At 56.1% G+C, this 20,685-nt stretch overlaps 7 protein-coding genes and 1 non-coding gene across 8 annotated transcripts; 1 reads left to right on the forward strand and 7 right to left on the reverse strand.

The window, feature by feature from the left end:
- Window positions 1–930: 930 nt before the first annotated feature.
- DICSQDRAFT_144378 (uncharacterized protein) lies at window positions 931–1,166 on the reverse strand (the record flags this gene model as incomplete). Its single annotated transcript, XM_007362353.1, has 2 exons — window positions 931–1,076; window positions 1,154–1,166. The coding sequence occupies 2 exons, from the start codon at window positions 1,164–1,166 to the stop codon at window positions 931–933; spliced, it is 159 nt and encodes a 52-aa protein (XP_007362415.1).
- Window positions 1,167–1,546: 380 nt separating this feature from the next.
- DICSQDRAFT_178254 (peptidase C14) lies at window positions 1,547–4,200 on the reverse strand (the record flags this gene model as incomplete). Its single annotated transcript, XM_007362354.1, has 12 exons — window positions 1,547–1,848; window positions 1,904–2,138; window positions 2,191–2,236; window positions 2,298–2,316; window positions 2,373–2,438; window positions 2,495–2,835; window positions 2,899–2,994; window positions 3,077–3,376; window positions 3,445–3,510; window positions 3,750–3,810; window positions 3,872–3,960; window positions 4,017–4,200. The coding sequence occupies 12 exons, from the start codon at window positions 4,198–4,200 to the stop codon at window positions 1,822–1,824; spliced, it is 1,530 nt and encodes a 509-aa protein (XP_007362416.1). The 3' UTR covers window positions 1,547–1,821.
- Window positions 4,201–5,589: 1,389 nt separating this feature from the next.
- On the reverse strand, window positions 5,590–7,541 carry DICSQDRAFT_133358 (uncharacterized protein). The gene is made up of 2 exons (XM_007362355.1): window positions 6,190–7,541; window positions 5,590–6,127 (listed from the first exon to the last, which is right to left on the reverse strand). Exons 1-2 carry the CDS (start codon window positions 7,458–7,460, stop codon window positions 6,019–6,021), a joined length of 1,380 nt encoding a protein of 459 aa, XP_007362417.1. The 5' UTR covers window positions 7,461–7,541; the 3' UTR covers window positions 5,590–6,018.
- Window positions 7,542–8,462: 921 nt separating this feature from the next.
- On the reverse strand, window positions 8,463–10,135 carry DICSQDRAFT_166787 (uncharacterized protein; the record flags this gene model as incomplete). The annotated part of the gene is made up of 7 exons (XM_007362356.1): window positions 8,463–8,626; window positions 8,718–9,083; window positions 9,180–9,256; window positions 9,318–9,383; window positions 9,453–9,559; window positions 9,672–9,971; window positions 10,061–10,135. The coding sequence occupies 7 exons, from the start codon at window positions 10,133–10,135 to the stop codon at window positions 8,463–8,465; spliced, it is 1,155 nt and encodes a 384-aa protein (XP_007362418.1).
- Window positions 10,136–10,966: 831 nt separating this feature from the next.
- On the reverse strand, window positions 10,967–13,326 carry DICSQDRAFT_133360 (acyl-CoA dehydrogenase). The gene is made up of 11 exons (XM_007362357.1): window positions 13,198–13,326; window positions 13,111–13,131; window positions 12,964–13,054; window positions 12,707–12,909; window positions 12,586–12,651; window positions 12,480–12,532; window positions 12,341–12,428; window positions 11,522–12,279; window positions 11,320–11,440; window positions 11,218–11,257; window positions 10,967–11,144 (listed from the first exon to the last, which is right to left on the reverse strand). Exons 1-11 carry the CDS (start codon window positions 13,240–13,242, stop codon window positions 11,074–11,076), a joined length of 1,557 nt encoding a protein of 518 aa, XP_007362419.1. The 5' UTR covers window positions 13,243–13,326; the 3' UTR covers window positions 10,967–11,073.
- A 2,983-nt stretch (window positions 13,327–16,309) lies between these two features.
- On the forward strand, window positions 16,310–18,535 carry DICSQDRAFT_99867 (uncharacterized protein; the record flags this gene model as incomplete). The annotated part of the gene is made up of 9 exons (XM_007362358.1): window positions 16,310–16,690; window positions 16,753–16,834; window positions 16,891–17,092; window positions 17,141–17,271; window positions 17,336–17,474; window positions 17,528–17,704; window positions 17,769–17,941; window positions 18,006–18,151; window positions 18,216–18,535. The coding sequence occupies exons 1-9, from the start codon at window positions 16,462–16,464 to the stop codon at window positions 18,533–18,535; spliced, it is 1,599 nt and encodes a 532-aa protein (XP_007362420.1). The 5' UTR covers window positions 16,310–16,461.
- Window positions 18,536–18,675: 140 nt separating this feature from the next.
- DICSQDRAFT_178259 (uncharacterized protein) lies at window positions 18,676–19,958 on the reverse strand. The gene is made up of 3 exons (XM_007362359.1): window positions 19,887–19,958; window positions 19,370–19,828; window positions 18,676–19,294 (listed from the first exon to the last, which is right to left on the reverse strand). The coding sequence occupies exons 1-3, from the start codon at window positions 19,926–19,928 to the stop codon at window positions 18,749–18,751; spliced, it is 1,047 nt and encodes a 348-aa protein (XP_007362421.1). The 5' UTR covers window positions 19,929–19,958; the 3' UTR covers window positions 18,676–18,748.
- A 92-nt stretch (window positions 19,959–20,050) lies between these two features.
- Window positions 20,051–20,144, reverse strand: DICSQDRAFT_t39. Its single transcript has one exon. It is a non-coding gene; the product is annotated as a tRNA-Ser (tRNA).
- Between the last annotated feature and the right edge of the window lie 541 nt (window positions 20,145–20,685).

The raw sequence follows: 20,685 nt of genomic DNA on the forward strand, positions 1-20,685 counted from the left end.
GGTTCCCGCCCGAATCTATACTCACCGTGCCCATGGGCGTGCCCCATTTCTGGTGTACAACAAGGCGACATATATCTCCTTCTCTCAGCGACTTTATATGGTTCGATTTTGACACTGAGCCCTGATAGTCATCGACACAGTGTGGAAGGGTAGTTCTTTGGCTCAAGCAATCGGGTGTTTAGATGTCCACATACCATATCCGGGTCCGGCTATCCTCGGCAACAGCAATTTCGTTCCATACGAGGGAATTAAGCGCTGTCCCGAGGACCGAGGGACGTGCAATTTCGGAAGACTTGAGCCCAAGGAATCCCAAGCAGACGAACAAAGAACTCAGTAGACAGAACCGAGCTAGATCTCACTGACTACCCATCTCCGACGAGTGCCTGAGGCCTCAGTAAACTGCACGCTGCCGGGGAACGTTGGCTAACATGGAACGGACCGTATATGTTCGTAACCGCTGTGACCCATTTGATTCGTACTGTTCAGACGGCCGGACCATAGCTCCACAGACATATGCCCCCTGGACGTAGTTTCCGTTCCCGTTCCCACAGGCAGCCACCCACTACATTCGACGGCTTCAATGTTACGTCAAGGGCATGGAAGTGCACGACACGCTTACCTGGCGAGTTTGACGGCAGGCGCAAAATTCATTCGGCATCATCGGCTTGGTGGTGGTGGTGGTTCTAACTCGAGATGGCATCCAGCACCCCCCTCTGGAAATGCAAACGGCCCCTGGTCAGCCACGGCCCCCTGCAGGACGTCGGAATCACGTACTGTGCACGGTTCGTACCGATTGCTTCCGTCGAGAGTCTGCAGAGCCTGTGCAAATGGAACCTCGCCGGTCACTGCCCCTCTCTGGACTGGAATCGACCCTCTCATGGACGGGCTATGAGGCGTGACGCCTCCGGTGCTCCCGAGTTGACGATCACCCTATAGCACAAGCCCTGCATACCGGCGACCGGTATCCGTTTCATGCCTCCAGCGCGTCGCGTACAGCTCCTTCTGCCGCATGATCAGGTCGCGAGAGTACGTCTGCAGGTGGGCAGGAGGATGCGGCGGAATCAGAGATGCAGTAGCTTTTGACGACGATGGTGGAAGCCCCCAATCGCTGCCGTTAGTGCGAGGGGAACGTCGCGCGCAACAAAGAACTCACAACATGCATGCATCCCACCGGCCCATATGTTCAAAGGACTGATCTATCCCCAGCACTTGTTGCGGTCGATGAGGTGCCACAGCACCGTCAGAGGTTGGATCGTACGACGTAGATTGTCCGCTAGTTTGGGTACTTGGCGACGCCGAACGAGTAAACCACCCCTGACCCGAACCGCAAGGCTCCCTGCTCCGTGGTTAAGTCGTGGGTCAGCCAGAGGACATGTCTGAGAAGTGAGAAGTGGGAGACGCAGCTTGAGGACCGATTGCCAACGAAGCGCAACATTTCTGGCCGTGCGGCCATGGTTGCCCGTCCATGGGGACGCGGCCTATATAGCGCTCAGGCCGCTTGGGTAGTACGGCAATACGAGCTACCTAAGCTGAAATGACCTTCCATCTGACACAAATAGTATATATACATGAAACATGCTGATGCGTGGGGTGCGGTTGGATGCGGATGTTGGTACAAAGAAGTAGAGCGTCTCGGATAGTAGAATGACGATCAGTCCAAAGACTATCCAGCGTAGGAAGTATGCTAGCAAATAAATGCAGAGGATGTATGCGTTAGACATTGTGAGTTGTACAGTAGACGATGGCCGTGTCCCGGATGACGCAGAGAATACGAATGATTAAGGAGCAATAACGGACGAGAAGGCAGAGCATACAACGTCGCTATAGGTTCATAGGCTGATTGAGATCCTGATGAAGGCCGGATCAGCCCTGTAGCAAGCACAACAACAGTGAAGTAACGTACGACTCGAGCCTGAGCACCCAATTGAGGCGCTGGAACGTTGCCGAAGTCAAGGCCGTCCAGGTATTGCTCGGCATACTGGGCCTCGGGTCCTACCCCTGCTGACTCGCCATGGTCAGAGCCGGCGAGGGTGTTGGAGTCCTCCGAGGGCATGCCTCCATTGTGTTTGCGCCTCCAGCTCTCCTTACGCTTCTGGCTCCATTCGTTCTTCCTTTGCGCGTGTTCGTGCATCTTATCGCTATACGGCTCTGTAAGACTACTGAACAGTGGAGTGGCCCCAATGGACTTACGTTAGTTCCCGTAGGAAACTGCCGATGGGCTGGTGAGGTTCCCGACCTGAAGTGAGGAAATCCTGAGGTTAGTGCCCGTGCATGGAGAATGATGCGTTGTAGCTCACGGAGGATGGAGATTAACCACTACAGTATGACTTATGTCAGAAGGGCCCGTGCACTAAGAGATGAACACGCTATACCTGAGTGAACGACCCTTTCTTCGACTCCCACGTGAGCTGAGCGTCTTGGCAGGAAGATATGGACATCTAAAGCAGACATTACTAAATGCGCGTGGAGGAATCTTGGACCGAGTGGGACTTACCACAGTAGCACTCCGGGCAGAACTCCCCCCTGGCTCTGGCTCGCAAAACCCATTGCACAGCCTATACGAGTCGGGCGACGCGCAGCGCTCCATATCCAGCAGCCCAGCATCGTCGTCGACGAGTGAATCGATGGACAGCCCTAGCGCACTATTCTCTATGATTTGCGCGATGCTCAGGCTACGCCGAACCTGGACCGACGCGCGCCTGCTCTCGACGGAGAACTGGCGCTTCTTGCCGCCGTCGATATCGGTGACGCCAACCGAGGTGTTCGTCACCTCCATCTCATTCTCGCTGACCCGCTTGCGCTGGTATATCCGGACGCTGCACGAAGACGAGCCCTCTGTGGACGGGGCATCAGCCCACTGTCTAATGCGCGGGGAGAGGAGCATAGGCCAGCCCTCACCTTTACTCAGCGGGGACGAGGGAGCGCTGATACGCTCTCTGCTATCTGGATGCCGCTGCTTCTTGGTGATAACTTTGACGCCAGCCTCGCTCATTCCTACATAAGACGTCGCGACGAATGAGTATCCGGACACAACCCTATCACGCGAGCTGAGCTCTGCCTGCGGCATGGCACTCACGTTGCCCGTCCTTCCTGCGGACGTTCTGCCACATCGTCTTGTACCTCCGATACCCGGTCATCATCCGAGGGTTGTAGACGTTGTTGCACAGATAGTGGTCCAGGTCGAGCAACGTGCCCGAATGGCACGAGTCGAAGATCGCGGTCAGGTGAGCGCCGATAGGGAGGGCGTCCACGAGCATCTTGCGAAGCTTGTTGTCGATGATCATGCGCTTCTTCACCTCTTCACGGTGCGGCACGTTGCCGTTCTCGTCTTGGGTTAGGTTCACCCGGATCTTGTCATGATCGACGGGAACTATGACTGCAGGCGGACGGACGATCGTCAACGCTCAATCGCGTTTTCCAGATATCTTATGGGGAAGCGCTCACACTCGTCGAACCCATCGTCTTCCTCTTGCCTGTCAGGACTTTCTACCTGGCCGGAGTGTCCGGAATCTGTCAATGTGTTCGTGAGTCGCCGTGCCGGTACAGAGACAGCCGCTGAGATACGAATGAAGGACGGGGAATGTGGCAGTGTAATGCGCTTGGCAATCCAGGAAGGGGGATCCGAATCGCAGAGGGAGCGAAGGCCGATGGATGCAAGCAGGCAAGGGCATGATGTTTCGGACGAGAAAGGAGGAGAGAGAGGAGAGAGGGAAGCGACGCGATGTGAAGACGCAAGTAAAGAGACGTACAGAAGAAGACAAACCGGCTCCCGTCTTGTGCATCCTTCACCAGCTCACCAATCTCCCGGAGCTATGGGCGAGCCTGTCAATACGACGTACGATGAATGCGTGATGCATTGGGAAGGACTAACGATGTTTGCTCGTGTGGGTCGGAGGGAGGGGGCGACGCTCTCGCTATCCAGCATCAGGACTATGTTTCCCGGCTGGTACTCATATCTGCCTGTACACCACCACTCAGACGACAGTGGAGGGGGGATATGCGGAGCAATCACATACTGATGAGGAGGTCCTTGAACTCCTTCGCGTCATCCTGTGCTCGGTGCAAAGGGCCGTAATCCGAGTCCTTGTCGGCACCAGTGTAGTTGATACCGATGAGGAGGGCACGCTTCGGAGGTATCGAGGGCGGAATGCTCTGGGGGGTCGAGCGACGACGAGAGGAGCGGGAGCCAATCTTGACCATCTCGACAGTGGATCAGGTACGGTCGTGTGAGTGTCAGGACCAGAGGATCATAAGTGAGGAGAGGGAGCGCAGGAACTGAGGCTATATAGCCTCGTCCTTGAGAGGTCCGTTGAGCGAGGGCGCCGTCCGGGTCAAGTCGTAGGACGGAACAAACCAGGCTGTGAGATGTGGACTAGAGGCGAGTACCCTGGCTATGTGCGACAGAGCTCCGACCGCGCTGTTGGGGGACGAGGGCGAGTGGGGTGCGAGCGTCCTAGTAGAAGATGACGGCGACGGGTAATTGCAGCTGCAAGCCTATGCCATACACAGCCCGTATGTCAAGGAACACAGTGGTCGAGGCCTGAGAGACCTGGTGAGCTGCAATCGGTAGGGCCATGGTCATCAATCAATTCGAGCCACAGCGGGCTCAGAATTGAAATGTCCGGCGGCATCAGGGCGCGCCGTCGCTCCCACTCTCCCATCCTAGTACCGCTTCGCGATCTCCGATCTCATCAACATTGTCTCCCTTCTGCTTTGCCATGGCGGAACGGTTGGGCCAAGTAGCTATCTTCTCTCGCGGCCTCGAGTGCAGTATCAGTGACGGTTTGGTCGAGGATTCAAGCCCGTGCATAGGTAGGCTATCTCTGCCGTTCAGCCGCACGTGCAGTCCCCGCTCAGCGCTAGGCTTGCGTGGGGCCTGTCGACCTCACACAGATGGTATGTAGTATCATACATTGGTTCGCTCTCGCCACAGGGTATAGGTTGCTGTGCAGACCCCCTGCTCAGATTTCCAGAGGACAAGCAGGCGGATCCATTGGAGAGCTATTACATAGAAGGGGCTGAATCCAAAGACCACTTCTCTATGTTGGACAGGCCACGATCTCTCAGATCTCAGATCTCGGGCTCGAGCATATTGTCTGCAAGACATGACACGTACGAGAAGGTCTCTCCTTGTCGTCCACCAAGCCCCTTCGAAGAACGAGCATATCTCTGGTCTGCTTGGCATCGGTCAGAGCACCATACTGAGTTATGCCCGATGTGTGTACCCTGACAGGTCCCGGATGCTCTCGGGGGTGTCCGCGGCGCCACAGGAATAGCACGTAGAGGTGTGTGGCTTCGGCTTGACCGTCAGCCTTCGCCTCGTGCCAACTAACGATGGAAGACGAACACATGGCGTACGGGGCTGTTCGATCGCAGGACTCTGACAGCCAAAGCGACAATTCAATCCCAGTGCGTTAGCTCCCTGCCAGCCGAAGAACAAGGCTGGGGGTCGCAAGGAGAAGTTCCACCTTCCTAGTACGACCGTCAACCACATACCTTCAGGCCCCTTGGGCCGGCATCATAGGGGCCGGTGAATATACGATACAGCCTCACTCCACGAGACCGTGCCGCAGACGTGAGGATAGACAGGTTGCACAAAACGAGGATCATTTAGAGTACAAGCGCGATGATGTCTGTATGGAAGCCTTGAGCTTGAATGCCTAACGTCTACAGTGGTAATTGTAATCGAAGTTGGGAGCCTCGGAATCGGCGCAATGCGGTGCGCATGTATGCATGTAATACGTGTGGAGACAGGTGAGATCAGCAAATAGTACTTGGAGGATGAACAAACGACGAAGCGATGTGTAGCACGACATGCGAAAGTACAGGATGAGGTGGACGGATATGTATGACAGGGAATAATGAAATTGACGAGACATGACGATTCAATGGTCAAGGGGAACAACGTTATAGCGTGGTAGGTAGTGTAGTACGGCTTTCGAGTCAGGATGGGGAGTCCTATCAGCACCAGAAGCAGGGTTCGAATTACACCCACTAGTAATAATCGCGGAGAGGCGTTCAGTAGTTGCCGCGCTTCTCCTTCTCCTTCCTCTTCCTCCTCTTCTCTTCCTCGTGACGCCTCTCCTGTTCCATTGCGAGCTCGTCTTCCTTCTTCGCAATCCGAGCGCTACGAAGGTTTCCAGCGCGTCAGCGCACAGTGATGCGGAATAGATGGCATGCAGGACAAACCTTCGTGCCTCCTCCCGCTCGACATCAAACGCATCCGCCTCCATGTCCTCGTCGTCGCTGAAGACGTCACGCTCGATGTAAGAAGAGCGGTCCTTTCCGAAGATCTTCCAGATCTGACTGCTGATATCGACATCATCCTCATCGCCGCGGCGGGAACCACCAGGGGCGGGGCGCCGCTTAGCAGGGGGCGGTGAGACGCTGGACGACGGCGACCGACGTTTCTTCGGGGTGGGTCGGGCGGCCGGAGCTGACAAAGGCGTCTTGTGGGAAGGAGGCGGCATGCGAGAAACGCCTGCAGCAGGCTTGGCGCTCGCTGCTTTGGACACGGGAGGCTTTGTCGCGCTGCCGACCTTCGCAAACGCCGCAGCACTGGACTTGGAAGCAGGGGTGGACTTGGGGATGGGCTTGACAGGTGCAGAGGAAAGAGGGCGAGGCGATGCAGAACCACTCGCAGCGACAGCAGGCGTGTTAGCTCGAGACGTGGAAGAAGATGTGGCAGGGACGGACGCCTTCTTCGGAGGGTCTTTCTTCGCCTTGCCGAACCAATCGTTGAACTCCTTTGCGGACTCGCCATCGAGAACCTTGCCCTGCCGCATCTTTGCGCGGTCGGTCATGATCTCGTCGATAGTCCTCGTATCGCGTTTGTTTTGGTTCAGCTTGATTAGCATCGCCGGCTCGGACTTGAGACGCTCCTTCGTCGACTGCGCCTTGCCTGGGGAAGTCTGCGACGAGGAGGAGGAAATCGTCCCAACGCTATCCACCGCACCCCCAGGCAGTCGCCTGCCGGGCTTCCTGGTCGCAATCCCACCCGACGTCCGTTTTGCCGAGCTCCGACTGAGACCCAGCTCCCTCTCCAGTGCCCGCCGTCGCTTCTCCTCGCGCGTGAGAACGTTGGAAGGGCCGGGTTCGTCGTCGTCCGAAGGTCTGCGCCTGCCCGCCCCCGAGACGGGGTAGCCGTGCTTGTCCTTCGCCTTCTTTGGCCCATAGAGCAAGGCGTCGCGCTCCTGCTCTAGTCTCCGCTGCATCTCCCGCTCCTTCGCCTGCCGTTCCCGTTCCAGGCGTTCGGCACGCTCCTGCTCCCTCTTCTGCTCCTCGAGGCGTTTGATACGGAGCTTGGCCTCGAGCTCCCGCTCCCGCTTCTCCTTCTCCTCAATCTCCTTGCGTTTCTGGGCCTCCCGTCGTTGTCGTTCGGCGAGCTGGGATTCGACAGCCTCCTTTGTCTGCTGGGTGTGCGTGGCACTAAGGGCCATGAGCGCCTGCCAGCTGGTCATGGCGGGTGGTTTCCTAGTCAGACGCGGTAAGAGGGTGGTTGTGGGCTCGCAGAGAGGGCAGAATGCAGGAGATTGAGGAAAAAAGTCTAGGACAAGGAACACAGCCTGGTGGAGGAAAGAAGCAAGATAGATAGATGGATGGATGTCTGGCTGAGAGTTGGACCAGCGCCTTCCTTGGACTGCAGGAGGACTGTTTGGCTCTGTTTGCGCACTGCCACCTTGACTCACTGAAACGGCAATTGGCCGTCGTGGCACTTGGGTACTTGCGGCTCAAAACGGTCCTTTGTACTCAGCGCCCTCTGCAGGGACACCTCCTCGAGGATAAATTGAAAGAAGTGATTGAGCTATTGACAAGAAGCGTCTATTGGTCTTAGGTTATTTGGGGGCTTGCGAACAACCTTTAGCAGACCACCGTGACGTTCGCCTCGGGTGCGGGATCGTCGTGGCTTTATCCACATTGATCACACGACTGACAAGTCGTGGTGAACTCTACCTAGATATCGGCCTTTCTATGCCCTGTTGTGCAATTCGATTGCAAGTCTCGATTCATATCAATTCATACGCATGCTAGATACCTGCGATGATCCTCGTGACAACATCTCGTGCTCATCCACTATTCCGTATCCGGCATCGCCGATTTCCCGATCGAGGATGTAATGCGAGACGCGTTGACGAGAGATCCGATAGGAGACGTATACTACATGAAATATGACAACGCGATAGCAGGACATTGTGACGAATCGCCATGGGGAACAGACGAAGTGCAAGAAGACACGATGGGTGATGGAAGGTCGGACGACGGACGGCGGCGAGTTTGGGCTTTGTCCATCATACTAGTGATACGTGAGCGATGGTGTATGACCGATTAAGTGAAGGTATATAGACGAGGGGAGCTCGAGGGGTTGTACGATATGAATGGCTCACGTATGCGTACCGTTCAGAGCGAAGGAAGCGAGCAACGAGATTGACACCGACAGAGAAAGATACCCGTGCCACGTGCGTTCACCCGCTCTCCTCCATCTTGAACCTCTTCCGCGGGCCGTCTTGCCCAAATTGGCCGCCGCCGCCGCCGCCGCCACCCCCGCTCTGCATGAATGCGGGGTTGAAGTGGCCCTGGACGCCAGCAAAGCCGCCACGACCAGCCATAGGCATCATGCCGCCCATCCCTACAAGAAAACACAGTCGCAGAGAGCGGAGAGAAAGCGCGAGTCAACAATCCACGTCCGTAACAAGAGAACGAAACTCAAGCTGCCGTACCCATTCCGCCCATCATGCCTCCTCCCCGTCCCCCGCCGAAGTTTCCTCCCCCACCCATCAACCCGCCGCCTCGAGGGCCTTGTGGGATCATCCCACCCCGTCCCCCACCAAAGCCGGCACCGCCAGCCATGGCATTCCCGACGAATCCGCCCATGCCGAAGCCACCCATGCCGAAGTTATTCATCATGTTGGGCATTCCTCCGCGCATGCCGCCGCCTACCATTCCGCCGCGGATGGGCTGGTTCATCATGTTGTTTATGCCACCTGCGTTGCCGGCCATGCCTCCGCGGAAGTTTCCACCGCCGCGGCCCATGTTCCCGCCTTGCACGTTGTTGTATGGCTGCCGCTGTTCGCGCGGAGGGGGTTCTGTGCGCCGACGTTTCATGTCACCATTGGTTTGAATGCGTTTGATGAGGGGGATGGCAGGCGAGATGCGTAGGGTACGAAAGGGGATTGACGTACCTTTGGGGAGCGTCCGGAACGGGTTGCCGTTTACTGAAGTTGTGTAGTTTGCCGAAGCTCGTCGGTTTTGGAAGTCGCTGTGGCACAGAATGCCGTCAGTAGGCTTTCAGGCTGACCAAGTCAACTTGAAGATCCTACTTATTATCAAACCAGTTCTTGAGGATGGTGGCATTTTCCGGGTTGTGGCACTCGACATATGCGACACTAGACAAAGGATGATCAGAAGCTCATGCAATTACGCATATAATCACTTCAACGACTCAGCAAACTTACCCTTTGCTCTTCCCGTTCACCTTATGCTCCGAGAAGGTGATGTCCTTGTGGTCAATGTTGACCCCAAGGCTGTGCGCGACTTGCCGCAGATCCTCATCAGTCGTCCACTGTGAAAAGAAAAGAGAGGCAACACAACGGCACATGGAGATGTGCGTCACATATAAAGATCGTCTCAGAGATACGGCATACATGACTAGAAAAGAACACAAGAATACAGACCCATTGCAGATCCCCAATGTACAGCGCGTCGTGCTGCCCCGAACCAGCGCCACCCACCCCGGATCCGGCAGCGTTGGCGTTGCTGCTGTTCGTCTGGCCACTATGTGCATTGTTGCCGTTCTGTCCGGGGGCAGGCGAAGATTCGGATTTGTAGCCTGGCGCGCCGCCGTCGTTCGGCCCGTCGCGTCGATGCTCCGGCTCGTCTTCTTCCCGTAGCCGCTTCTCGCCGACGACGGGCGAGTGCGTGGCCGCCTCAGAAGAAGGCTTTTCTTCGGACTCAATCTGGAAATCTTCTTGGTTCTGACCGGCGACAAGAAGACGGTCAGTCAAATGCCTCAGCCCCATACATCTGACAACCGCCTCCTCCGAACGAAGGATGTGGGACTTACCTCGTCATCGACTTTCACGTTGTTGAATCCGTCGTCCTCGCCGTAAATGTCGAAATCGTCATCTGCAGGAGGCATTGTTGCGTGCCTGATTCTGACTCAAAGAATGCTTGTATGGGCGCTGTTATAGTCGCGTTTGCGATGACTGACGCGGAAGGCAGCCGAAAACGTAATGCAGGATGGGGCGGAACAAATGTCTTCGTTCTGGTGCAGTGTGGTGTACAATGACAGGCGGGTGTGGGTGTGAGTACCGACGGATGACAGGCAGCAGAATGCGACAGGATGCGGGAAACTGGTCAGATACACGGTACAAGGAACGAACCGAATGCACCCAGCAGAGGATGACAGGCTTCTTACAAGTATTGTTACAGGTGTGCTGTGCAAGACAGTACGCTTTAGCCTCTACTGACCCCCTTCAATCAAGATTCACTGCGTAGAGTGTGGAGACACGCGTGTCTCCAGTGAAGCCGAAGGTGGCGGTGCGTACAGGAGGTCGCGAGAAGTCCGAGGGGAGGCCGAGGAGAGGTTGTCGGATGTTGGGGAGGTGGTGGTGGAAGGAGAAGAAGGACGGGTTTAGGAACTGGTTGGAGGCTCGGCAGACAAAACGACGCGCATAGGCGCGGGTGGCGTGCCGTTGTTTGGGCTTCTTTGGCGCCTCTGCTGAGTCAGCACCGACAGCTGTTCCGCTATGTGCGCGACTCTTTCCACGGAAAGCGCCTACGGAAGCCTGGAGTCGGTGACCTGGCTACGGGAGGTCCTGTGCCTCCTATTATTGCCTCCGTTCGGCGACTTTGAGATCCGACGTGATCTGTACAGCGTCCAACTCTAAAGCGACGCTCAGGAACCTCGAGATTCCGGCATGTCGGAGGCCGGAATATACGGGGAAGCTACGTCGTCGTGCGGATATGGTGTAATTGTCGAGACTGCCCAATAATGCTAAGTCGTAGTAGAATACACTGGTATACAGTAACGTGCAAGCAAGGGAATCCACCGCGTCAAAGCCGACAATCCTGTAATTATAGCTTGGCGTTCTTCGGCAATGCCTTGATCGCCTGACGTACACCCAAGTCGCCCAAGACGTCTTCCGCTGTTCATGACAAGCGCATTCTCAGCGTCAGTCGTCCACATCGATGAACTGAAGGAGGAAATAGATCGCTTACCTCCACCAAGTACCGCGTCGAACGGCACGGTTCTGTGGTACTATACAGCAATCGTGGAACATGAGCGCTTACATAACGGTGATAGAAGCGCAAGAGACGTACGTGCTCGATGAGCTTGCCCATACCCGTCTTCGTAATACCACGACCGCCAAACACCTGCACGGCGTCCCGGGCGACTTCCTGCGAAGAGCGCGTGATGTACATCTTCAGGAGTGCGATCGGTCTGTTCGGGTCGTAACGCGTCCGTGTCGGCGTCAGCAATCGTCTTCCTTCAGGCCCCCCAAAGAAAGCGCCCGGCACTCACCCCGCGAGCAGCTGCGCCTGCTGCTTGTAGTCCATGTGCTGCATCTGGAACGTGATGCTCTCGAGCCAGTGTTGCGCGGCCTCGCTCTTCGCAATCATGTTCGCGAGTTTGGCGCGGATGACCGGCTGCGCGTGCAACGGCTTCCCGAACGCCTTGCGCTGGTTCACCCACTTGAGGCATTCCTCGACGATGAGCCGCATGTTCCGCGAGGCCCCGCAGCACATCGCCCAGCGCTCGTGGTTGAAGTTCGAGAGGATGACGAAGATGCCTCCGCCTTCCGGCCCGAGTGTATTCTCCACAGGCACCTTGATGTTCTCGAACGTGATGTACGCTGTGCCGGCCGTGGACGAGTAAGAGGTCTTGATGGCCTTGGTCTCGACGCCGTCCTGGCGCTCGACAAGGATGACAGTGAGGCCCTTGTCGGTTTTGCAGCCGACGGTGAAGTAGTCGGAGAAGGTACCGTTCGTAATCCACTTCTTCGTACCGTTGATGATCCAGTGCTTGCCATCGGGAGTCTTCTTCGCTGTCGTCTTGAGGCCGGCTACGTCGGAACCAGCAAAGGCCTCTGTGATGGCGAGCGAGATGAACTTCCGACCAGAGAGGACCTCGTCAACAATGCGGTCGCGGAGTTCCGGACGCCCGAAGTGAATGACAGGAGGGAGGCCGATAGTGGCACCGGAGTTCTGGCCATCACGGTAACCACGCATTCCATGCCGGACGAGCTCCTGCATAAGTATGAGCTCGTGGAAGCGATCGAACTGTCGTAGCGCAAGTGTTAGCGCGGAGATCTGCATGTACACAAGAAAGGAGGTTGCGTACTTCCCCGGGCTTGATGAGACCACCAAGCAGTGTACGGCCCTCCAAGTGCTTGCCAGGACCCATATTCATAGCAAGGATACCATTTTCACTGTAACAACGTCAGTGAGGCGGGGTCACACGCCGACGAACTTGGACTTACGCCATCTGGTTGATAACACTGCTACTGGGCCGCTTTCCATCCTCTTCTCTAGCCTGTCACTAATATCAGAAAACACCACTCAATGTTTGACAATAAAGCTACTCACAAGCGCATCAGGGGTGATGACCTCATCATTGAACTTGCGGATAGCGTGCAAGAACTTCCTGTGACTCTAGATCTCCGGCGTCAGCGTCTCCAGCGTCTTCTCAGCACTTGCCGAGACCGACCTCGGTATAGTACGGGCTGTGGTACTCCTTCAAAAGGCCAAGGGGCTCGGCGTAGGGGATCTTGCTGAGCTCGCCAGGTATCTGGCTGTAAATGACGCTCTTCTCGCCTTGGATGACGCCAATCTGCAGACGCTTGTACTGGGGACGTTCCAGGACCTCGTGACGGTGCAGGCCGTAGAATGCCTCCGTTGCATCCTGTCCAGCTGCTCGAGCACGCGGTCAGCGACGGTACACCTGCTTGCATTTGGAGGACGCACCGATGTCTGCCTCTTGGAAGACGGAGATACCACCAGGATGGAGACCTTGGAACTTGGTCACATCGTAGACCTTCGCGTCGACGATGATCCACTGCGAGGTACAGTGAGTACGATGTCCGTGAATCTTTCTGAGTTAAGTGCACTCACGAGGTCATCGGGCTTATTATGCTATTTCGAGAGTGACGAATGCTTAGCGAGAAACACGTTGGGCTACAGCTGGACCATGGCACGTACCTTCGCGACATCCTCGCGAGAGAACGTCTTGAGCTCCTTCGACATCTTGGCCGGCGACCAGGCTATACAGGAAACAGAACAGGCAGCTACAGCACCGGACGAAAGTGCGGGGAAAAGGGGACGAATGAGAGGAAAGGGATAACGCAGGGGACGAGGGCTTTTGTCGGCGCGGGGCAGGTTCAGTGCATGTGTTTCCGCTTTTCTGATCGCCGGATCAGGTCCCAGACAGACGCCCGCAGACCCGAGGCTGTGACCGCGTCTCTCCCGTGACCGGTCTCCTTTCCCCGGCGTACCGGCCCGGGATAGGGCGCTCAGGCGCCCAGCCAATCCCATGCCGGACATTCGTCTGAGTCGGTCTCGTTCTAAGAGCTTCAAACCCAAATGCAATTATACTGTCCACGGAACCCAGGTATGTAGTATCACTCTTCTTCTGAACACACACAATCCTCATCGTAGAATAGTGAGGGGCCATCGATAATAGGTTCTGGTTCATTTCCGCCTCCGCCCCCATCCAACTCTTGTTTACCATGGCTTCCCGAATTTGCACCGGTATGTTCTGTGACGTGATCAAGATTTCCGCAGGCCTCTGAAGGCTTGCAGCAAGTTGCATTCTGCTAAATGTAGCTAAAGTGGTGAACAACGTAATAAGTATGTCACATACCTCTTTAAGGTTTGGAACGCATTCATACTGATCTTCCGTGGACTTCACTAAGAACTGGCGTTCCGAGTCTCCTCTTGAAGCCGCTGGTGACCGTCGCGGAGGTGAACAACTTCCGCACTCCTCGTTGACCTCGGCCGAAATTGCAGACACTATCTCCGTTTCCTCTATCCCCGGGTCGGCGCCAGGATACAACAGCGGAGATCGTTCACTGAGTCCGCAGGAACGGTAGTTTGCAGAATATTCAGGACCTGAAGGACTTGAGATGACGGTGCTAGAGATGATGCTAGATCGACCATTAGTGAAATCGTCGTCGCACGACCCTACGAGTGTTTGCGAAGTTGGTAGGTCCCACGGAATGGGGAGACGTTCGGACACCGTGAAACCAACACCTCTTCGACCGCATGCGCCCAACATAGCCAGTGTATCTTCAATATCGGGAGTCGGCTCATCTGGGGAGAGAGACAGGCCAAGAACTCGACCGAGTTCATTCCAAGGGTCAGCGTCTTCGAATAGATTGCCTAAGACATCTTCGAGGCAGATTGTATCCCACCGGTCTTCGTCATTAGGAGATCGAGGTGTGTCTTGAGACATGTAGTCCTGAGAATCACCCAGAAACGAATAGATAGAGCCCCCACAAGAAGTCTCGCGCACGTCGGGTGTGCCTTCGTCGGGAAACGTACGGTCTTCTGTATCGCCAGGTTCTGTAGGGTTAGAAGACAAGGAGAAGCTGGCCTGCGAGATATCGTAAGAGTTCTGTGGGCGAGTTGCGATTCTAGACCAGGAATAGCCAGAAATGTCCGATGGAGGTAAAGGTGATGGATCTAGGGGCTCCGGAACGTGGTCAGGGCTGGGCATGTCAGAGATGAACTGGGCCGCAGCTAGGGGAACAGGCAGGTCAAGATGTGAGGGACTAGACATGAAGAACGAGCGAGTGATTCCATGTGGCGACGAAGTACGAGATAGCGTGGCGAAAATAGGAAGGCTCATGAGACTGCTAGAGCGAGCCCTGAGCGGTACCATGGACGGGGATGACGAGTCCCCAGACGGGGAGGTAGGCAGGCACCTGTCCGCTAACAGAGCGTAGAACGGAACACGAGCGGGTTCATATTCAGGCTCAACGCCGGACCAGTACTCAGCGTAGCCAGAGTCATCAGCAACCGGTGGGGGAGTGCTATCGAGGCACATCGGGACAAAGACAGAATCAACACCTTTGAATGGCTTCGACGAATGTTCTGATGAGGATACAGCTATGCATATCAACGATCCAGTTGGCGAGCGAAGAGACTGTCGAAAGCCGCCCTGTTTCATGCGAGGAGACGATGCGAAGGTGGGTGGGGAGGAACGGTGCATTGCGGGCATCTGTGATGAAACCTAGGGACCAAACACGCATTCTCACCCTGGCAAACGATTTCATGAGGAAAAGTGAGCTGACCTTGTCATGAGCATCCTGCTCACGAACGCGTCTGGGGGGTGTGCGAGGTTCGTCCTGTGGACTACTGCACGGCGGTGTCCGCGTCTTCGTGGTTCGGGAAAGCCCCAGTAAGTCCGGCATCTCGAGTATCTTTTGAACTTGAGCGCGCCGCATAGCAGCTGAAGAGCAATCTATGGCTCGGCACAACAATAGAATGGAGAGGTACGTACGATCATCCGCATCGAGGACAGCCAATATCCTCGAGCGGCCGGAAGCCGACTTTGCCGGAGACGATCGACGACGGAATTCTGGGCTTGTTAGCGGTGACCGCAACCCCGACCAGTTCCCTTCCTGCGCATACCCGCGCCCCTCCGCCGACCCACCCTGCGTCCGCCTTGCATGCGCGAGTGATATTTCTGGCGGCCCCGGTCGAAGCTCTCGCGCCAAGCTTGTCTTCGGGGCTCCGCTTTTGCTTAAGCCTGCCCGGAGGACCTCGAAGCGTTTCTTGCCAAAGTGCGATCGCTGCACCTTCCCCTCTGCGTCCCTGACTCGCGCGCGAGCCGCGTTCCTGTTTGCATATGTGCACCATCGGTGGAGGAGCGGCGAGTATACAACATAGGATAGGGTGCATGAGATGGGCGATGCGGCTCGTCCAGGCAGGTTCGCGAGGCGAGGGACAGGCGTACCTCTTCCCTCCCATGTAGTTCGCTCCCGGCATTCTGCACGCAAACGGTTACGGAAAGGTCGGTGATCTGCTGTTTCTGTAGGCCGCCCGTACGCGTCGAGGACGAAGGTAGCGAGGCTTTTCGGCAAGCGGGTGATGGTGGCAAGAAGCAAAGATGTGGAGACGGAGGAACGCATAGAACGTCGCGTGCCACACGTGTGCGGGGCACCTGTCAGGCTGTCCATTGGCGTTCTCATACTTGTACCCCACTTCCGCCTTGTTCCAGCTTGGTTGTCCTCGCACCACGTATACTATACTGCTGTTGCTGGTGACTGCTTCATGACCGTCTACGCCCTACCCCCAGTGATGACGATGGAGAACGAGCTAGCCGAGGCCGACATCGGCCTCACGGACCTCTCGATACCCCAGTCGCCGACGCCCAACTTCCCTGCGCGGCCACTTGCGCGCAGTTCGAGCGGTGCCGTAACGCAAGCTCCAATAGGACTTGGGATCTCTTCTGGCTTGGGTATGATCGCCGGGCAGCTCAAGTCGTCGTCTTCGCCGACACTCGCCAACAGGCCGCTACCGGACACGGACAGTAGCCCAAACCCATTGGCTCGCAGACGGATGTCGCGGTCGAAGACCCTGCCAAGGATACCAAGAGCAGCGCATAGGACGCAGCTCAGCTTGGACGGGCTCTCTATGGGCACAGAGAAGATTGCAAAGCTGAGACGATGGATCATGAGCCTGATAACGGGTTTGTGTCCTCCTCATGAATGCTGGGTGTATGGACTGAAGGTTAATCATGCGGAACTGCAGTGAACTTCGACCTCGAAGTAGGCCCCAAGATTACGAGCATATACCCGCCACTGCGGTTGACGCATGCAGAAGCCCAGAATATGTTAGTAGGCTGATTCTTCTGCGACATATTATCAACTGAGCTTTCCTCCCCGATAGTGCCTTCTCGTCATTCCCGGATTCTTCGCAGTTCGAAGAGGGTTCACAGACGCACTCTTTCCGAATTCGATCGCGGGGGCTTGTGGAAGGAGAGAACTGGGACGTCGATGCTGTCCGGCCGACGACAGTGGATGGCTTCATATACGGTTTCTCATGCTTCACGCGGACGAAAGATGCTTTGTCCAAGCGTGGATATCAGCAGGTCAGCCCAGCGCATCGGTCACTTAGCCCTAGCTCAACCGGCATACAGACGTCAATAGTGATTTTGTCACATCTTGCATACCCCTCGTTGTTTGATACCCTAGTCTGTAAACTTGCGCCGTCTTTCATGAGCCATGGCGGGCCCATGCTGGAAGCGGCGTGTCATAATATCGCTAATTGGTGTGTGAACATCCGCCTTACTGTACCCTTTTACACGGTAAACCTGATGCAGATGGAAAAGAAGGCCAGACCCGATACCGGGGACTGCTCTTGAATTTGGATTCCTTGGGGCCGTACTCCATGTGGAACTGCCGCAGGCTATTGAGACACAGCAGGCTATGTCTGCCCTGGCGCCCGGTCGCACCAGAGAGACTGATATTCAAGTGAGTGGAGTGCCTTACATATCATTAGGGTCTCACATGAATGATTGCTGCAGATATTGGCCTCGATATGCCCTCCGGATCCTCCCATAATTGGTCTCTTCGAGGCGGTTGTCTCCAACCTGTGGTCAATATGGGAATGCGTTGTCCTAAGCGAACCTATCCTAGTTTTTGGGCCTTCGCCCTCCATGAGTAGCAGGGCAGTCTGGTGGCTCCGGGATCTTCTGCGCCCGGTAAGTCCAGCTTTACTTGGGTTCTACTTCGATGGGAAGTTAAGTTACACTTTGGGCCACGCAGATACCCCTCTCTGGAGACTTTCGACCCTTTTTCACTATACACGACGCCGACCACACAGCTTTAGTCAACCCACGACCACCACAAGCCGGCCTTCTGGTTGGCGTTACCAACCCGTTCTTTGACAAGGCGTGTAGACATTGGCCAAACGTGCTAAGTCTTGGTAGACAGCCCACGTGAGCCTATATGCGCTCCGCGCTAACTAATAGATCGAGCCAATAACTTTGCTTCTCCTCGCAGTACACAAGAGAAGAAGAATGGCTCGCATGGTCCTCTTGTGGTCGGTCCTCCGCCTGGATGGAGGTCAACGCACAGGCGCTATACATCCCGAGATCGCACTTTGCTTAAGCAGCTGGAGACCGCTTGTCGAGGTTCGGAACAAGCCAGTGCGTCTTGTCTTCGTCGGTCAATTACAGAGAGCCAACTCATTTCTGTTCCATATTACTCCAGAGCGGGAAGCGTCTGAGGCGCTCCGCCAGCACCTCACATCCCGCACGAACGCATTGCTCGTCCCCCTCCAGCGTTATCTCCAAACGCTCATCCCCACCCCGAGCGAATCGCGCTCGAATCTCTCCGTTCCTGCAAGACTCAAGGCGTTCCAAGACGCTGCGTTCTTCGCGTCGTTGAAGGCCCACGGCTCACCATTGCCATTCAAGAGCAGCTCCAAGCAGCGAGAATTCTATGAGCGATGGTTGCGGACTCCTGCGTTTGGTCTCTGGCTCGCGAGGCAAGAAGAGGTCGTACAGGGCGTATTGAATGGGATGATGTAACGCCGTTTTGAATGTATACTATCATCGGACGATACCCAGTCCTGTTGCATACGGATCTTCACTTGACATCTCGGAGACCAAACTTTTTAGACAGTGCCCTTACGGGCTGCGTGAAGTCATATTAGACGAACGGCGCATGAGGAACCATCATGTGAACATTAGTAGCATGTAGCGTTAGCGTGTAACCAACGTCGTTCCTCTATAGATGAACTTCTATCGCCTGCCCAGCGCGACCCTCCCCGACCCCCTCGAGCTTGCTGCGCTGGCCGTCCCGGGCACCCTCCAGCCCAGCCATTGAATGACGACGTTCTTCGCAAAGAGCTCGCCAAAGCCCAGCATAACTCCGTTGACGAATGGGAGCAGCACGTTGATCGCGACGCTCGACAGCAGCGCGAGCGCGCGCGTCTTCGGGCTCAGCGACGAGTCGAACACCGACAGCGTCGCCGTTCGCGTCTCCTCGTGGTGATGAGGGTGGTGGTGTCCGTGTCCATGCTCGTGGGCGTGTGCGTGCGCGGACGCGTGGTGATGACCGAGCGCGTTCGCTGGCGGGAGGTTGCGCGGTATAGACGAGATGGGTGAGTGCGGGTCGGACGGGAAGGACATGGACGGGAAGGAGGAGTTTATGGAGGAGGTCATGGAGTCCCACTTGTCCTGCTTCGACTCCGTCTCCGACACGGGATGCGAAGCTGACCGGTCGTGCTCGTGTTGGTGCTCTGGCGGGGTCGACGTGGACGTACCGGCTTCGCCTGGCAACGCGGACTATTGGGGCAGAGAACGCGCACCGCGAGCGTGCATCAACACCCGGCACGTTTCATGCTGACGACTATGACGCACCTCAATATACTCTTTTGAATGCCGGCCCTGGCCCTCGCCGCTCACCAGATCCCTCACGTCTGCCGGGCTGGGCGAGTCCGAGCGACCAGCAACCGAAGCCGTGGCGCTGCCCGCCGTGAGCTTCTCCCACCCGCTGGTGCTATGCGTGGACAGGCTCAGGTCGCTCTGTCGCAGCCTGCCCTCCTTGCGCTCCTTCTCGCGGATGGCCTCCCACTCTGCGCGCGTTTGCTCGGCCTTCTGGCGCTGCTCTGCCGACCGCCTGCGCCATTCCGCGACATGCGCCTCGTATTCATCCTTCCAAACGTCATCGGCTGACTCGGGCTCAACGGTGATGTCTGCCTGCGCTTGGACTGCGGGTGCAGAGATGTTAGCCGGCTGTGAGACAGTCTCTGGAGCCGGGTCGGGGCCAACAGACTGGCGGGGCAATGGGGCAGGAGAGAAGGCGGTAGAAAGTGCGGACTGTATGTCTCTACAACTTCAGTGGTATGTCCCCGCCAAGATAGATATTAAGCAATACCTGAAGGAGGTCCTCCTCCTCGCTGTTTAGATGTTCAGACATGGTGGTCGGGTGGGTGAGAGCACCGGAAGGGAGACCGACGCGCACGGGACGGCGCCTCGTCGCCGAGCTATCTCGACATCCGAGCTACCCTGAGCGCTTGAACTGTTTGGACAGGCAAAAAGCGTCACCTGAGCGATTCGAACACTCGCGGGCAAAGCCCAACCGCTAGCAGCTACGAATAGCAGGCGATCCCGTTAACCACTCCGGCAAAGTGACTGAGCTTTGAGCTCTTGCCAACATATTGTATTGTCGTCTATGCTACAGTGACCGCATAAAATAGCGCACCACGTGCGATAAGCGCCCGAAGGAGGCGACAGAATTGCGGCTCTCCTGCGTTACCGAGGCCACAGGGTGGCACAAGAATTGGGAGATGGGTAGATAGAAAGCTGAAGGTCGTAGATATGTAGGGTGGTAGTATCAGCATGATTGCTTGGGGAGGTATAGTGATAGGAAGTGCGCAGAGCCTGTTTTTGGGGGCAAAATGAGGGCAGACCTATGGAATCATACCATTGCATCGGGCTAGGGCGGAATTGACATATAATACACTAGGAATGGTAGGCTACATATCACATGAGTATAATGGTCTTCCGCTAATAAGCACGATAGGGAGAGCCGTGGTATTCAGACGCTCAGAATGTGCTTCAAGTACCCTGATGACAGAGTTGCATATCGCTCAGCCACATCACAACGTGCTACCATCAATATCACTGTATGTGAAGTACGTAGAAACCTCTATGCATATCTGCTAAATAGATCT

The sequence above is a fragment of the Dichomitus squalens genome (genome assembly GCF_000275845.1).
Source record: "Dichomitus squalens LYAD-421 SS1 unplaced genomic scaffold DICSQscaffold_4, whole genome shotgun sequence".
In the NCBI taxonomy this organism is placed as follows: domain Eukaryota; kingdom Fungi; phylum Basidiomycota; class Agaricomycetes; order Polyporales; family Polyporaceae; genus Dichomitus; species Dichomitus squalens.

What these genes read in the sequence shown, in the direction of transcription:
- DICSQDRAFT_133358 (XM_007362355.1), bottom strand. Translation starts at nt 7,460, where the DNA reads ATGACCAGCTGGCAGGCGCTCATGGCCCTTAGTGCCACGCACACCCAG. An exon ending in GAGCGGGAGGAGGCACGAAG is followed by an intron (nt 6,128 to 6,189) that starts GTTTGTCCTGCA and finishes AAACCTTCGTAG; the next exon opens with CGCTCGGATTGCGAAGAAGG.
- DICSQDRAFT_133360 (XM_007362357.1), bottom strand. Translation starts at nt 13,242, where the DNA reads ATGTCGAAGGAGCTCAAGACGTTCTCTCGCGAGGATGTCGCGAAG. An exon ending in CTCGCGAGGATGTCGCGAAG is followed by an intron (nt 13,132 to 13,197) that starts GTACGTGCCATG and finishes CTCTCGAAATAG; the next exon opens with CATAATAAGCCCGATGACCT. An exon ending in CAGGCGCAGCTGCTCGCGGG is followed by an intron (nt 11,441 to 11,521) that starts GTGAGTGCCGGG and finishes CGACCCGAACAG; the next exon opens with ACCGATCGCACTCCTGAAGA.
- DICSQDRAFT_178259 (XM_007362359.1), bottom strand. Translation starts at nt 19,928, where the DNA reads ATGTCTGAACATCTAAACAGCGAGGAGGAGGACCTCCTTCAG. An exon ending in AGGAGGAGGACCTCCTTCAG is followed by an intron (nt 19,829 to 19,886) that starts GTATTGCTTAAT and finishes AGAGACATACAG; the next exon opens with TCCGCACTTTCTACCGCCTT. An exon ending in ATTCAAAAGAGTATATTGAG is followed by an intron (nt 19,295 to 19,369) that starts GTGCGTCATAGT and finishes CTGCCCCAATAG; the next exon opens with TCCGCGTTGCCAGGCGAAGC.